The sequence below is a fragment of the Lacerta agilis genome, chromosome 16 (assembly GCF_009819535.1).
Source record: "Lacerta agilis isolate rLacAgi1 chromosome 16, rLacAgi1.pri, whole genome shotgun sequence".
Classification (NCBI taxonomy): Eukaryota; Metazoa; Chordata; class Lepidosauria; order Squamata; family Lacertidae; genus Lacerta; species Lacerta agilis.
In genome coordinates, this window is record NC_046327.1 from 5,759,639 (window position 1) to 5,776,865 (window position 17,227).

Sequence of the window (17,227 nt, forward strand, 5' to 3'; positions counted from 1 at the left end):
TGTGGTCAGATCCACCAGGGTTCTTCTCATATTCTTAACATGACTACAGATGGAGACAAAAGGCAAATAATAGCTGTGGACAGGAAGACAAGGTATCCAGCCACAAACACACCCCAAATCGCTGAATTTTGTTGCCTGTAGAGTGGTGTCAGAAATTAAAGGGGCAGGAGCTTAAAATATTCAACAAAGTACATCAAACATACTCAACAGAGAATAGAAGAGTCCGGCTGAAGAGAGGTTCTGAGTGACACCATACAGTGATACATTTCCTCCACACACACACACACCCGCCCATTGTTTGTGGTTTTGCAGCACAATAGTAGTGTAAAATAAACATCATGTTCTAAGATTTGGCATATGGGTTTCAAAGAGATCATACCTTTAGTAGCTCCTGCAAATATTAATGAAGATAAAAAGATGAACAGTAGCAGATTCATAAGGGAAACTGTCCAACGTCTCAAATCATTCTTCTGGGCGAGTCTCGCTTTCCCTGCTGGAATCATTCATGTTGCATGCTGTAGTATCTCATTATGACATCACATTGCCCTTTAACCTCACAATGAACCAGCTGGAGATGAATGGAAGACTGGGCATTTTGCAGAGTTGACGCAAACACATCTGACTTGGATCAATTTTCAAATAAGTACCCAGAATTCTTGGGAGAGGGGGATGTGCATCGAATGTGCTATAAATGTACAGCGTGCATGCAGCTTAAGTGTACAACAGGTCCTCTTCTTGATCACACAAGCATACCCCAAGTTTGGGATGCGAAACCCTTTTCACACATTCCCTTCAGGGGCGGGGGCATGTTGAGAGGAGGGTAGGGCCAGAAGCAAAAGTGGGGGAAGCAACAAGTTTGGTTTCTTCACACACCCCTCTTTCCATCCAGGCACCTAAGCAGCATTATCAGTGCTCAAGCACACATTCCAGCCAAGCAAAATCCTTGAAGGACAGCATAAACTAAGGCTTATGAAGAGAGTGGTTTGAGGTGAGGGTGTGTGGCTGAGGCCAAGAAGTCTTCCAGGGGGCCAGACAGAGAGGCCTGGGGGCGGCCTGAGGTTCAACTCTGACCATAGGCAGTGTTGTCAAAAGTATCATGGGTCAAGCCTCCTTGGAAATAATGGTTTCTGTTCATCCAGGCATTTGGCTCTGAATTGGGTGATAACCCAAGTATGTATTGCTGTTCATCTTTTACTAGGGTGGTGTAGAATTTGTCTGTATGTAACTGAAGGACGAGCACTTTCAGTCAATTGTTATTTTAGCTGTTTGGTAGGCTTAATTTTGTTACCATTTGTCGTTGTTGTTAGTCGTGTCCGACTCTTTGTGACCCCATGGACCACAGCACGCCAGGCACGCCTATCCTTCACTGCCTCTTGCAGTTTGGCCAAACTCATGCTACTCGCTTCGAGAACACTGTCCAACCATCTCATCCTCTGTCGTCCCCTTCTCCTTGTGCCCTCCATCTTTCCCAACATGAGGGTCTTTTCCAGGGAGTCTTCTCTTCTCATGAGGTGGCCAAAGTCTTGGAGCCTCAACTTCAGGATCTGCCCTTCCAGTGAGCACTGAGGGCTGATTTCTTTAAGGATGGATAGGTTTGACCTTATTGCAGTCCATTTATGCTTTAATAATTGTATTGCTATGAGACATTTTTGTACTAAGTGATGAATAAATGCAAATAATAACAACAGTAATGATTTTTTCCCCTTCCAGGGTTTGTGTGCTGGTTGTGATTTCTCAGTGGTAAGGTAAAGGATTCTGCATATGCTCACAGCTACTCTTCTTTTTAATACTGTTACCCATTTTGCAGAGCTGATCTCAAGCGTTTAAATGTGTCCTAGAGCCGTGCTTTGGGAAATCCTAGTGCAAATAAAGGCTTTCAGGGAAGTGGGGCAGGGAGGGGAGGAACAGGATGAGGAAACAGATGCATGCAAAGAGGCAAAGGGGCAAGGAAAGAAGAAAAGTGAAAAACCAAGGGGGAAGGGAAACAAAATGATTTAGGGTGTGGGGTAGAAATAGTGAGTGGGAAACAGGAAAAAGAGGCCAAGAAGGAAAAGCAAGGTCTGGGCCAAAAAAGGTATACTTAAATTAACTTTTTTTTTTTTTTGTAAGGTCAGAAAAGAGAGGGAATTGTGTGGAAATTGTGTGGAAATAAGGCACGGCGGGATTAGAAAAGAATGGAAACGCTCAGATAATGGGAGAAAAGGGGAGAATGAATGACTATGAGGTGCTGAGTTACAGGTAGGTAGCCGGGTTGGTCTGCCATAGTCAAAACAAAATAAAAAATTAAATAAAATTCCTTCCATTAGCACCTTAGAGGCCAACTAAGTTTGGTCTCTAAGTTGGTCTCTAAAGTGCTACTGGAAGGATTTTTTTTATTCTTTATTTTGTTTTGACTATGAGGTGCTAAGGTAGTTTTTTAACTGCAAAGGAGGAGAGGAAGAAAGGAGAAACATTTGGCACACTGAAGCATTTGGCTAAGAAGGCATTGACTGACATTTGTTTAGCAAACCCCACTTTAACCCCCCCCCCCCAAAAAAAACCTACAATCATGGGGTAGACTGCAGGGGCAAATACAAGAGAGTTATCTCCCTATCTATAAAATCAAATGTTACAGGGATTGGGGGAGGTTGAAAGTGAAGGCAGGAAAATGACACTCTTAAACCTAAAGCAGAAACAAAAGTAATTTGTATGCCTTGCTATAAATGCCCAGCCCACCGTTTGTCCGCACAAGGCAGACCTCTTGCTGATGGTTGCTTCGGATCCAGTCCTCGCCCGGCAGCAGCTGCTAAAGGATGCCAGCTTGGCTGGGAAGAAAAGAACGGGGGGCTTTGGGAGGGAAAGGAGGAGAAGCCAAGCAGGCACCCCACCTGTACCACGTTGGTCAGCCCAGCTCTGCCTCAGCCCAAGGATAGAAACAGAATATTGTAAGCCAACCTGTGCAGTGTCAGGAGGACTGGGGAGACCAGGGTTCAAATCCCCATCAAATAACTGGGTGACCTTGGGCTAGGGGAGTTGTGAGAATAATATAGGATTTTGCTAGCACAAAGGTGGAAACAAGAAGAATTACCGACGAAAGAAGAATGGACAGTGAAATTGATGGAATATGCAGAACTGGACAAAATGACGGGAAGAATCCGGGAACAGCGGGAACAGAAATTCATCAAAGACTGGTTAAAGTTTACGAACTATTTGAAAGACAATTTGCAATTGAATACGCTAACAGGACTTCCAAGAAGTTTTGTAGATAATGTGTAGAAATATTATTGTAAGTATGGTAGTTAGAGTATGCATGAGATTTATGATAATGTAAGCAATGGTTGATTAAAGGAGTATAATACTAAGATATGATTTTGAAAGCCATATGGAAGGTCTGAGGGAAGTCACGGCTATGTTAGCCAAAACTGGAAAATGTATGTGAATGTATGTTTGATTTTCTTGGTGTAGTATAGTATAAAATAATAAAAATTATTACAAAAAAGAGAATAATATAGGGGGGGAGGCAATGTAACTGAAGGAGCTGGCTGAGCTGCACTGGAATGATGCACAAGGAAACTGGAACTATTTGTCCCTCTTGCTTTCTTTGGTCTGGAGCTAAAAATATTACCTGTTACACGTTCTGTGCCTTTAGCTATATCCTGGAATGCAGCAAATAAAGAAGTATTTCCCCTTCGCCATGCAGACTACAGTTCAGCCGCTAATATCTTGCTCCTTGGGAAGAGGAATCATGCAGTTACTAACATCCTACAGAAAGGGCTTCTTATGCGGCGGTGCAACCTTTCTGGATCGCACCACATCCCTCTCCTGGAACTTCCTCGTTTAGGGATGCAGGATGAGCTCCGAGGATGCCTCCGTGCGCGACACCGAGATGCAGACCTCATAGATGCGGAAGGTGGCAAAGGCGCCAGCCACAATGCAGCAGATGCCCACGATGTACCACCAGTTGAAGGCACCAAAGGAAAACCCATTTAAAATGCAGTAGACCCCAAAAGAGATGGCAGCAATGACAGAGATTATCTGCAGGCAAACAGGTGGGTCACTTCCTCTCTCTTGCATAGCCAGGTCAGCAAGCTAAGTCTTTTCCAAGCTGAAATGATCGATGATTCTGAAAGGGGGAGGGGAGCGTTATTTTTCCACAAAACAGGCACCCGGGTCTTGTGCCTGTATTGTTAAAAAAAAAAAAGTTGCCGAGAGAAGTGAAGTCGTGTCTACTATGGTGCGCTCATGGTGTGTGCAATATATATTAGTACTTGGCTAGAAGGATTAATGTTCTGTAGGCATCTTATCCTAATTTCCAATTATGTTAAGTGGTCCACAATCCATCTGATTCCATTAAGCATCTTAGAATGCACAATGCCTTAATTTATTTGGTGGGAATAAGATGCACATAAAAACTCGGGTAGCAAAGAGGGTGGAGAAAATCAGCAAAACGGTTTTGTTGCTCCTATCTGTGACGCTGGAGGCTTCTCCTTAGGCAAAACATCTGAGGAACCTCACTGGTAGTTTAACTATTATATTGGCGTCATTTAAGTTAAGGAAGCCCAGACATCCCTAACAGAAGAGGCTCCCATTTTTATTTTCTTACTACTTTCATATCCCAAACCTTCAGGCGCTGGGCATGGTTCCCTCCTCCCCATTTCATCCCCACAACAATTATGTGAGGCAAGCTGGGCTCAGACGAGGACTGGCTCAGTGAGGCTTCCTGGCTGAGTTTCTTGGGGATTTGTTTGTTGTTGTTTTTAATTAAAAGTTTTTAGAGTTTTTACAATTTAAAACACAAAACATTACATGGTTACATTTTTTCATGCTCCCCCCTCTCCCACCAAGGGAAGCAAATATCCAAGCCCCCCTCTCACAGGAGCACCTTTTCAAATTTAACCAATTAACTTGTATAAATCATTGCTTAGGCCTGGCCCTTTTCCTGGGCCAGACATTCTTACTTTCCTTAATTTCATCATCAATTGACTTCCTCTGATCCGCCCTGTTGAATTCAAAATCAAACCTAATTCCCAGTTTTCCAATTCATCCTTTCCAATTCATTCTACTTTACACACTATAACTGTCCTCCTTGTCGCTTTTAAACATATTTATTCATCCGACTTAATTACTTATAGTTTTAACTCAACCTCGGCATCTAAATACCTCTGAAGTCTTCTGAGTTTCTTGGGGATTTGAACCTTGTCCAACACAAACCACATTTGCTCCTAAACCAATCTATGCAATAATGTGCCTGTTCAGGTCAGATGTCATTCTAGGACAGGGAGAGAACATGCAGCAGTATCTTACAATGGGGGTAACTTGGGGGTTGACCCCGATTTTAGGTTCTGAATGTGCATTCTAGGGTATGCTCTGTTCACACAGAGGCCAGAGAGACTGGTTGGGGCTAGGTCAGCTGTTACTCATTGCACATGAAGTTATATAGCCATAACTCCCTTGCTGCAGAGTCCCGCTAGGAAACAAAATAGAAAATTCTTTCCAGTAGCACCTTAGAGACCAACTGAGTTTGTTCTTGGTATGAGCTTTCGTGTGCATGCACACTTCTTCAGATACACTGAAACAGAAGTCACCAGTTTCCAGTAGCACCAGTGACTTCCAGTAGACTGGTGACTTCCGTTTCAGTGTATCTGAAGTGTGCATGCACACGAAAGCTCATACCAAGAACAAACTCAGTTGGTCTCTAAGGTGCTACTGGAAAGAATTTTCTATTTTGTTTCGACTATGGCAGACCAGCACGGCTACCCACCTGTAACTGCTAGGAAACGTGAGTAATGGCAGATTAACTGCTTTCAAACTGCTTGCGCTCCATTGCTGATACTCTCTTTGATAAGCTCCTGAGTTTCTTGGAACAGTTTGAAAAGTACTGCAATAGATGAGGAGGCTCATCATTTTGCTCACAGCATGAATGAATCTAGATTATGGTTACCAGATTTTTTTCAATGAATCCGGGGACACTTTTTTTTTTTTTTTTTTGAAGCTGAGTAGCAACAGGGAGTCAGTAGTGGGGATGGTGAGGCAAAAGACCCTGGGCCCAAGCACACATGCATATTGTATAAAGGTGCAAAGCCCTTCTTTCGCACCCTGTGAAACATAAATGCACAGGTTTTTTCTTTAAAAAAACTGGGAAACAGTGCGCCGCCCTCCCGTGACTCCCGAGCCTTCCCCAATCTCCTTCCTCCTTTGTTTTGACAGATCGGGGGGGGGGGGGCTTGGGAGTCACAGGCGGGCGGCCATTGCCCAGGAAGGGCCAGCCTGGTAGTGCAGTTGGCTCTGGCTGGCTTCAGGAGCTGCTCGCTGCTGTGGCGCAGGAAAAATGGCCAACAGGCTGGCTCTGGGCTGCTGAGGCTGCCGCTGCCACATTTCCGGGGGACAGATTTGCAAATCTGGGGACATTCCTGGGACGGAATTTGTCCAGGGACAGATTTGCAAATCCGGGGAGTGTCCCTGGAAACTGGGGACGTCTGGTAACCCTAATCTAGCTAGTTGGGTTAGATCCAGACTTAAGTCATATGCAGAGTAAGCCCAATGGAACCATGAGACTTAACTTACTCAAAACTTAAGCCACATTGGTTTAAATTAGTCTACTTTAAACATGACAATGTCTTGGATTTAAACTGCTCTTTTTACTGCTGGGCTGTTCATGAGGGGGAAAAAGACTTAAATCAGGGCAAGCAGATTCCAAGAAAAATGTCTGACTCCACACCTTTTTTCAAAAATTTTAATTAAAGTAGAATATGCTATAATGCAGATGCAGAACACTTGTGGGGTTGTGCTGCTTTTTTTGTAGTATTTCAATTGCTCAAAAGCATGAATTATGATAGAGGCAACTTCATATTGTTTTGTAAAACTCATTTTATTTCATTGACAGCATTGGTCCCATGACACAGTTGAACTCTTAATTTAATCACACACATAACTAAAATATTCTACAAATGCATTGGCTTTGACACTGCTAAAGCCCACAGTGGTAGAATTTGATCGGTCGATGGGGCAGAAAAGGAACAATGTAACCTAACCAATTACTTGCTGAAAAACAAAAGTTAACCCTAAAAACACTACAAAATAAACCACAGTCTTTTGTCTACATTAGTGGAGGGGAAACTTCCACATAGCATCACAGACCAGGCAAGACACATTAACTGTGCTCCTTGGGAAAGTCTTCCAACGTAAAACTATATACCCACTTCAAAGCAGGGACATCCGAACAGTAAAACAGAAGCAGCATTATCTATCAGTTTCTAATATCTGGTTTTTGCTGGGTTCTCAAAACAAGAGTTGGGAATGCATGACAGATGGAGTTTCTATGCCTGTGTTTAATAAACTGTTGAAATTTCAGGCCAGCCGTGTTTTATTCAAAACTTCAGGAGGAGAAAATCAGTTCCTAGTGGCCTTCAGATGTTTTTGCCTACAACTCCCATGATCAGGGGCGTCCTTAGTCCCTTGGCTGCCGGGGGCGGGAAGCCAAGAGGCACCTGGGGGCGGGGCAACGCGTGCGTGCGTCATGACGTCATGACGCATGCGACGCCCCGCCCCCGGGGGTGCCGGGCGGTGGATTCGGGAGTCTTTGCAGGCTGCAAAGACTCCCGAAGAAGCCGCCGCCCGGCGGCAGCTCCCCTTCTTGCTGCGGCTGCTCGTGCCCGCGTGAGCAGCCGCTGCAAGAAGGGGTGCTGGGCGGCGGATTCGGGAGTCTTTGCGGGCCCGCCCCTTGCCTCCATGCTGAGCTGCGCCGCTGGAAGGGGGGGCTATTTTCGGCGCTGCTGGGGCGGAGCCGCAGGGGTGGCCAGCGAGGGGGGGTGACACCCCTCCTCGCTGGCCGCCCCTGCGGCTCCACCCCGGCAGTGCCGAAAATAACGTAAAAAGATTTTTTAAAATTTTTTTTTTAAGCCCAGTGGGCAGGGCGCCCCCCGATGTATCATCCCCAACAGGGCCGCTGCCCGGGGCCCCCCGCCCCCTCTGCCCCCCCTGCGACGCCCCTGCCCATGATTCCTGATCACTGGCCATGTTGCTAGGAGCTGTGGACTAAAACATCTGGAGGGGACCAGTTTAGGGAAAGGCGGCTATATGTACTCACCTTTCACTGTCTGTAAAACAGAATGCTCCCCAAAATATTTTATCATCATCAGGGTGAGCTGTTTAAGATCCAGACTTGTCAGCATTGTTACCTTCTGTGGATGAATCTGTGAACAGGGGCCCCCCCAGGGCCTCTCTGATAAACTCCCATCAGTTTTATCTTGTATCCTGGGATATTAACCGTTGTGAAATTCAACACAGTTTGCAGGCTTTGAACCCTCGTTTTGAAAAGCTGAGCTTCCGGTGCATCTTCTACTACTATGAACCATGGAGAGCAACAGTCAATCCCACCCACCCAGAGCAGTGGCTTAGGATCCGGCCGCTTCATGCATTACGAAGCAACTCTGTGCAATGAGACAACAGCGCTTCACCAAATTGTATTAAAGCTGTCCTGTTGCCTCAACGCTCTTCCAAAATCTTACCCAGAGTGGTTCCAATCAACCCAATCAGGTCCCTGTTATTTAATTCCCCTGGGATTACATGTTAAAATAAATTCTAAATGCCAGGTTATTAAAAAGAGACAGACACAACGAATTTAGTCCTCAAAACTTAAATGTGCCATCCGCTGGCATGGTGCCATGGGGGGGGGGGAGGCCTAGGTTCAGGAAGTTGAGTATCCAGAACTTTGCTTAACATGTGGAAGTTGTCAAGTTGCTTTGATCCTGGGCTTAGGTTTGCAAATCCTTGAAATAGCCGAAAGTTAAACCAGTAAGGTGTTGTTGCTTTTAAAAATGGAGACAGTGATCTTTACCATTTAAATCCTGAGCAGTAAGAAGTGGGGTAGCTCATTCACTGTGTTGTGTTTATATGTACAATGTTCTTGTCAGGATTGAGGTTAGGGGAAACTGGTTCTTACCAGTTTGCGGCAGAAACCGCCTCTACCTAACAGTGATGAGATTTACCTTTGTGACATCACAAATCCATTCCCATAGCATATTAGAAACCTGCATCTTTAAATTAAAAAAAAAAATTACATTGACATTGTGATTCAAAACTTCACATTTTTGTGTTAACTGTAAAAGTTGGTATTCGGACCATTTGGGAACAAAAACATGTGCATATCAAAAATAACTTATTGCAGATTCCCAACATCTCTCGATGGACATTATGCTGCAAAGTTAATACATGTTGCCTTGTCCCATCAATATTTTTAAATCTTCGCCTCCTGTGGGATTAGTTTCCAAATTATTCATTTTCAAAAAGTCAAAGAATTACCAGTTAGTCAAAGGACAAATAAATTCCAAAACTATTTATATGATCAAAGACTGGACTAAATTCCACAGAAGGCACATGGCGAATTCTACAGTACTCCTTTCATTTTCTAAATTGCATCTCTAAAACTGTGTCAGTGAATACTGGTTAATAGGCTTAGCCGTGGATATCTCTTGGCTGTTTGCTGAGGTCACCAATATCAATTTCATTGCCTAAGACTGGGTGACAAATTCATCTGTTTACGAAGCTTTGGAGGGAGGGTATTTTATCAGACACCAAACAAAATGGAATGCGTCGAACATCATCATCTTAATCATTATTCTTGCAACATTCAACAAGGAGTTTGTTTTTCATATTACGAGGAGGGATAAAATTAGGAATGAAGGAGAGCAATCGGAAGAACAAGACATGTACATAACCACTCCAGACAGCCACACATGCAACTTATCAACTACATATCTTTCGCACATACAAAACGCATCGCTTTTTAACAAGCACTGGGATGCTGCTGCCTGAAAGCCATGCTACTTTTATCATTTTCTCAAACAAAGGTCTCCCCCCCCCCAATCAACATTAAAACCAGAATCGCAATCACACCAACCACCAATTTCCTGGTAAGTGAAGTGTTAAGAAAGAAAACAAACATTTTAGTAGAAAAATAATTGAGGCACGGTGGCATTTCGAAGCATCTGCCAGGTCATCTTGAGTAAGGTAAAGAAGATATAGAAAGCTGCATAGGTGATCACGACATGTACTGTGGTCTCACAGTATAGCTCTCACTGAATCACTATATATTTGCAGTTCAGAGGTGGGTGGGCGCTAGCTAGCTCTCTGAAAAATGCCCTACAAGTCACTGGTTTCAATAATCATGGTGCAACTGAGTGATGCTTATAGGGTTAACAAATTGGAATTTTTTATGACTCGTATTATCTCTCTCTGTCACTCAGAAGTTGTCACTGCCTTCCTTTTAAAAATAACAATAATAATAATTCTCCCTAAGTCAGGAACCAGAATTTGTGGCACTCCATAGGTTGGACTACAAATCCCATCACCTCCAGACAGCATGGCCAGTAGTCTGGGATGTTGGCAAGTGTAGTCCGATACCTTCTAGAGGGCCACAAACTGTGCCTTCCAAATTCTGAAATGTATTACAGCCGTACCTTGGATCCCAAACGCCTTGAGAGTCGAACGTTCCAGAAGTGAGTGTTCCGGTTTGTGAAAGTTCTTTGGAACCCGAACGTCCGATGCGGTTTCTGATTGGCTGCAGGAGCTTCCTGCAGCCAACCAGAAGCCGCGCCTTGGATCCCAAACGTTTTGGAAGTCGAACGGACTTCCAGAACGGATTCCGTTCAACTTCCGAGGTACCACTGTATTTAATCCATGAATCTCATGCATCAGAGCATTCTCCATGGCCTCTTTCCAGAAGCTGCCATTGCTACTCACTAACATGAGCCGGAAAACAACTTTTTATAGTGTGTGTGTGTGTGTGTGTGTGTGTGTGTGTGTAAGATTTGGCATTGCTTTTCCCGGTTTGAGTGAGCCTGCGGCCAGGGGTAAGTAGAGAGAAAGCCCCCACAGTTTTTATCTAGGATCTCAGGACTGTGGTGATCATTGCAAGTGGTTTCAGGACTGAGTTAAGGTCTGTAGCTATCAATCCTAGAGAGCTGTAAAACAGGCAAGAAGCACAAACACAACTCATGGTATTTTGAAAGTCACCACCTTTTTAAAGAGGCATGACAGTTTCAAGTGGAAAAAACCAGTATGTCTGTTCCTCTAGGCAATTGGCCACTTGCCTACCTGAGTTCTGGATAACAAATATTGATGCCTAAGGTATTAATCTCAGTTTCTGTTTTTTTTAAAAATGCACATCATCTCTTTTTCCCCTTTTAGGCAAAAAAACAGGCTGAGAATTACTTTCTAAGCTGATTTGGAAGAGGCAGCCAGATACTCTGCTGAGGTCTTTAACATGTACAGTACCTGACAACAATGTACTTGTTACCACAGTTTAACAATAGTCGGTTTGGAAAGTACACTGAGAGACCAAACTTGCAGTAAAGCTTTAAGAGCAGGAAGGTGGACGGAATCGAATTGTAGTCTGATGAGTTCCTCCTCACTCATTCAGGGAATACGGAAAAAAGAATCCTTTTGTCCTTTCTTTCCAAGTCATCCACATCATTCCAAGGAGGTACTGAGCAGCATTTTTAGGGTTTAAGAGCATACACAACTGTGGGAAGGTGTCTGTGAAAGCAATAATCTGTCCCTGACGGTTCCTGCTTTTTAAGGATTAAAGGAGGCAAGTTTTCCCTCTAAGGGCTGGTGTGTCCTCTAGGTCTTCTTTAGTTAGCAGGAAATTGCGTTTTTCTTTCACTCAACAGTGGTTCTTCAATGACACATCCTGGCTGTCATCTCTTTCTGTAAAATAATGGAAGCAGTTAAAAGTCACAAGTCGCTCCTTTAACATATCACAAATCTGGGCAGGTTTTAGACACCAGCAACAGTTTTTCTGTGCACCTCTACACTGCTGGGGAGCCAAGCAGCAGAGCACATACTGTGCAATGAGAAGGCACCATGTTCAATTCTCAGCATCTCCAGGTAGACTTGGGAAATATTCCCCTCAGAAACCCTGGAGAAGTGTTTCCAGACTGTGTCAACAAGTAGACGAGAGTCTCAGTCCTGAGAGATCTACATTGGCTTCCAGTCCGTTTCCGAGAACAGTTCAAAGTGTTGGTGCTGACCTTTAAAGCCCTAAACGGACTCGGTCCTGTATACCTGAAGGAACATCTCCATCCCCATCGTTCTACCCGGACACTGAGGTCCAGCTCCGAGGGCCTCCTGGCAGTTCCCTCACTGCGGGAAGTGAGGTGACAGGCAACCAGGCAGAGGGCCTTCTCGGTGGTGGCACCTGCCCTGTGGAACTTCCTTCCATCAGATGGCAAGGAAATGAACTGTCATCTGTCAGGAATGCTTTGATGGTGTTTCCTGCTTGGCAGGGGGTTGGACTGGATGGCCTTTGTGGTCTCTTCCAACTCTAGGATTCTAGGATTCTAAACAACTATCTGTCATTTAGAAGACATCTGAAGGCAGCCCTGTTTAGGGAAAAATTTAATGTTTAATGCTGTATTGTGTTTTTAATATTCGATTGGGAGCTGCCCAGAGTGGCTGGGGAAACCCGGCCAGATGGGCAGGGTATTATTTTTTATTATTATTATTATTATTATTATTATTATTATTATTATTATTATATTATTATTATTTACTATTATTAGGCCTGGGGTAAAACACAATAGGCTCAAAAAAAGTTCCCCAATCCCATGCTGAGCTAAATGGACCAATGATCCAGCAGGGGGGCAGTCATTTTCAGGCGGGGGTTCTGTTTCCGGCACATCATCAGAGCGCATATAAGCGCCCCTCCCCATTATGCCCTGCCCCACCCCCGTTCTGCGTTCTTCCGGGTCAAAAAGGACCTGTGTGTCAATTGAACACGCCTAAAATAGTCGCCACCTGTATAAAGCAGCTTCATAGCATTATTCTGTTTGTCTCCTCTCTCTGCCATCTTCAAGGGCAGCATCGGGAACCAGCAAATTCGGGTGCTACCCTTTTATCATTCTGACAGCTCTAATGGGTTGCTTTAATTTCCTGATCCTCTGCACCCCGCCTTAAAACAGGGAAATTAGCTGCACAGATATCAGGCAAAAAGCATTTCAAGATCATACAATGGATTCTAATATGCCAGTAACCCCTCACTGGAGGTTACAGTAGTTTTCCATCAGGGAGTGGCAGCCGATGGAACTGCAGTCAAATCTCCAATGGAATGGGATACACCTGAAGTAGGATAAACCATAGGTAATAAATAAATATCTAGCAGCCCCCCCCCCCATTTAAAAAAAATGTATTGTACAAGTCAGGCACAGAAAAGTTGAATTTTGCAGTTTGCACTCCCCATTTGAATTCAAATTAAAAGTCAGCTTCTAATCTAACCTTAAATGGGTGAATTTTAGGGCCTTGGTTGTGACCTGCAATTCCCCAGCTGAGGCTGGAAAGGAAGAGACGTTTTGAATCGGCACCGTTTCTTAGAGGGCTTATTCTAGGCTAGGGCTGTGCAGAACAAAGGCACTGGGACATGGGAAATTGCCCTAAAGCAAGTTTGATCACTGGGCCATCCATCTAACTCAGTAATAATGTCTACAACCAGTTAGTCCTGTAGCTGTAGCAAAGGACATTCCCAGGTGTTCCAGGAGATGCTGGGAATAATAGACCTCTACTACTGATCTGGATGGATGCGGGTGGGGTGCTGTGGGTTAAACCACAGAGCCTAGGGCTTGCCGATCAGAAGGTCGGCGGTTCGAATCCCTGCGACGGGGTGAGCTCCCTTTGCTCGGTCCCAGCTCCTGCCCACTTAGCAGTTCGAAAGCACACCAGTGCGGTAGATAATAGGTACCCGCTGCGGCGGGAAGGTAAATGGCATTTCCGTGCGCTGCTCTGGTTTGTCAGAACGGCTTGGTCATGCTGGCCACGTGACCCGGAAGCTGTACGCCGGCTCCCTCGGCCAGTAAAGCGAGATGGGTGCCGCAACCCCCGAGTTGTCCGCGACTGGACCTAATGGTTAGGGGTCCCTTTACCTTTACCTACTACTGATCTCTGGACTAGCAGCAGCCCAATAAACGTCCTGTATTTGCTGCTTGAACAGGACTTCAAAAACAAAGCAGTCACCAAATACAGGTACTTCCCTGCTGCCATGGCTAGTGGGCTTGAGCTTAGCTTGGTGGATCTACAAGTTGTGCAGGTCTGGTTTACGATGTCTGAAGACTTAGGACAACAGGGGATCAAAACAATGTATTTTGTCTTGTAACCACCACAATACTGATGGGCGCATGTAAAGTCACTGAGCTTCTTCTTACAGGTGACAGTGGCATTAATATATGACTCCGAATTCTTTCCCCATGCAGTGGGGAGAAAAACTAATAAATCAAGCTGGTCCTCAAAAGACACATATCAAGAGTCAAAAGCCAGAGTGAAGTCTCTATGGGGAGTTCCACAGTTCATATTTGCAGACTGTGCAAAAACTGGAATTGTTGCTAAAAGAGGAAGAAGTGACCGAGCGTGGGATTTTTGAGGAATTGTCAACAGACTTGCCGAACGATACTTTCTGATCAGGGGTCAGCAACCTAAGGCCCATGGTCCAGAAGCGGCCCGTGGAGGTCGTTTGACAGGTCCCCGAGCCGCTCCCGACCTGAGTTGCCCGCTCACAGCGCTGCGCTAAACCAGTGCAGATGTCAAAAATTGTGATCCGGCCCATGGACGATCTCCGAGGGACTGATCCGGCCCAGGCAAGTAACATTTCTTTTCTTTCTTCTTTCTTCTTTTCTTCTTTTCTTTCTTTCTTTCTTTCTTTCTTTCTTTCTTTCTTTCTTCTTTCTTTTTCTCTCTCTCTCTCTCTTTCTTTCTTCTTTCTTTCTTTCTGTTCTTCTTCTTTCTTTCTTCTCTCTTTCTTCTTCTCTCTTTCTTTATTTCGTTCTTCTCTCTCTCTCTCTCTCTTCTGCTTTCTTTCTTTCTTTCTTTCTTTTCTCTCTTTCTCTCTCTCTCTTTCTTTCTTTCTTTCTTTCTTCTTTCTCTCTTCTCTCTCTCTCTCTCTTCTCTTCTCTCTCTCTCTCTCTCTCTCTCTCTCTTTCTCTTTCTCTCTCTCTCTCTCTCTCTCTCTTCTCTCTCTTTCTTCTTTTTGGCCTGAAGCCTCACATGACGTAGTAGCTATGAGTTCTAGCAGCTGCTACAGCCACTTGCAGATCACTTCTGTTTATTATTGTATTTAGATAACGCCATGTAACAAGTTCCCAGGGTAGCTTACAACAAGAATCAAAATTAAAAAATGGATCCAGCAACAACTATACAAATAATACAGTAACACGTGGCAAACAGAACAACGATTAGCCTTCCAACCCTCCTGTGGGCAGTTCCAGCTAACACATCATGTCAGCGCAAGGAATTCTGCTTATGGAACAGAACTCCCTCCACCCCATACATGCACCCCACGGTCCTCCCAATATCTGCTCTGGAAGGTTGGGGAAAAACCCAGAACATATTTAGTGGGTGTGGGGGGTTAGAGGAGGCCGCGGACAAGTGGAAATCCTCTGCAGTGATAGACGAGTTAGTGGATACTATTCCCCTGCTTTCTGGTGCTTCTCAAATGGACAAAACAGATTCAAGCATCAGCTCCTGTTTGTGTTATTTTGACTGCTAGCCACTAAGTGGCGCCAAGCCTATTGCTGTGGCCTTTAGGCTGGGAGATGAAACTTGATGCGGGACTATTTTTAACAGCACAGCCTTCCAAAGAGAGATGAATTACAGGTGGTTACTTGCCCACTTTTTCCAAATTCCCTGTTTGATTCAAAGATGCAGATGCATCCTGAAAGAGGATGTTGAAATTAAACACATCTGGTCCACAGAACAGCTTTTGGACCACTCCCGGCCTCCTCTCCCAGTCATTAAAAGATGACCCTCTGTGAGCTTCTCTGTTCTGAAATATACTGGAAATACAAATAGCAGAATATCTGGAGAACACTGCCCTGCAAAATAGCTCCAGATCCTGTCCCCAGACAGTCCCAGGCTCAAATGTTTATGAGCAAAGTACTCCTCCTAACTGGTTATCCCAGCTCCGAATGGGAAAATAAACACACACAAAGTAAGATTCCTATCTGGTTCTGTATCTGGGTTAAACACATACTGTCTCAGGTATATTTCTAAGATGTAGGCATCTTAAATCCTTGAGTTTGTAAAGGTTTGAGTACTGTATATTCTGGTGCATAAGACTACTTTTTAATCCAGGAAAATCTTCTCAAAACTCGGGGGTCGTCTTATACGTCAGGTGGAGAATCTGCGGTCGAGTATATCTCAAACTCTATATTTAACTGGAAAAGTTGGGGGTCGTCTTATACGCCGGAAAATACGGTAATTAATCTATGGCCTTTTAAACTCTGGAGGGTGGGGAGTATTTTTTTTGTTTGTTACTACAGTAAGACATTTTGTGTTTTTATCTTGTAAGCCGCTCTGTGATCTTGGGATAAAGGGAAGTATAGAAATTTAATTAATTAGCTATCATCTCTCCCTTTGCTGCAAGCGCACTAAAGGGCCATACCAAAGTACTCCTCTCTTTATGGCTTCTGAGAGCTGATTTATGCAGAATGAGATGAATTTTCTGCCTGCGCTACAATTTCCTAGGAACCAAGTGTAATGGTGTGAGATTGAGTTGTTGTTTTTTAAAAGAAGATTACAAAAATGACCTAGACAGCAAAGCTCATTCACCACGTGAGTGCCTTCTCTGTAGTTTTTATGCCTATAAAATGGGGGAACATAATCTACCACTTCAGGTGCGAAGGGTCGGTCTCGAGCCAGTCCTCCAGAGCATCTGGCTTCCTATCTCAGCTCAGGCTTCCGCAAGCCGGTACCCTCCTGACATTTTAGCGGCAATTCGCATTTGTGGGGCACACATGGTACACAGCAGTCTCATCTCCCTAGAAGGCATGCCCAGAGAATCGGGGGATTCTCTCCCAGCCCCACCTGAAGATGCCAGGGGTCGAACGTGGGGCCTTCTGCATGAGAAACAGATGCTCTGCAGCTGGAAACATCTGAATTGGAAGCAGACTACAGCACAACAAGATGACTCAACGGTCTAAGCAAATCCGTGAGCCTACGCAGACCCAAATGAAAAGACTCTGTGGGCTTGTGAATGTTTGCAATTTCAAAACAGAAGCAGAATTTTCCTCCTCGTTTAAATCATTCCGTGCCCATAAAGGCCAACCAACAAAGGCACCAACACTTAGCCATTTGCTAAGCGGAAAACAAACACGACACACTCACATAATTCCCAAACGCCAGCACTGCAAAATTGCAGCCCCCTATTTAAACATCCAATTAATTATGAAAGCAACGTGGACATGAGGCAAAGCAAACCTGCGCA

General features: G+C 44.5%; 1 protein-coding gene across 2 annotated transcripts in view; it reads right to left on the reverse strand.

Moving 5' to 3' along the window:
* Positions 1–11,273: 11,273 nt before the first annotated feature.
* MOB3B (MOB kinase activator 3B) overlaps positions 11,274–17,227 on the reverse strand; it is a 101,029-nt gene continuing 95,075 nt past the window's right edge. For both annotated transcript variants that reach the window (XM_033173503.1, XM_033173502.1), the window contains exon 4: positions 11,274–11,688. Coding sequence is in view for 1 of the 2 variants with exons in the window: in XM_033173502.1 (XP_033029393.1) it covers positions 11,659–11,688 (30 nt within the window). In the remaining variant the exon portion in view is untranslated. The remainder of the gene's footprint in view (positions 11,689–17,227) is intronic.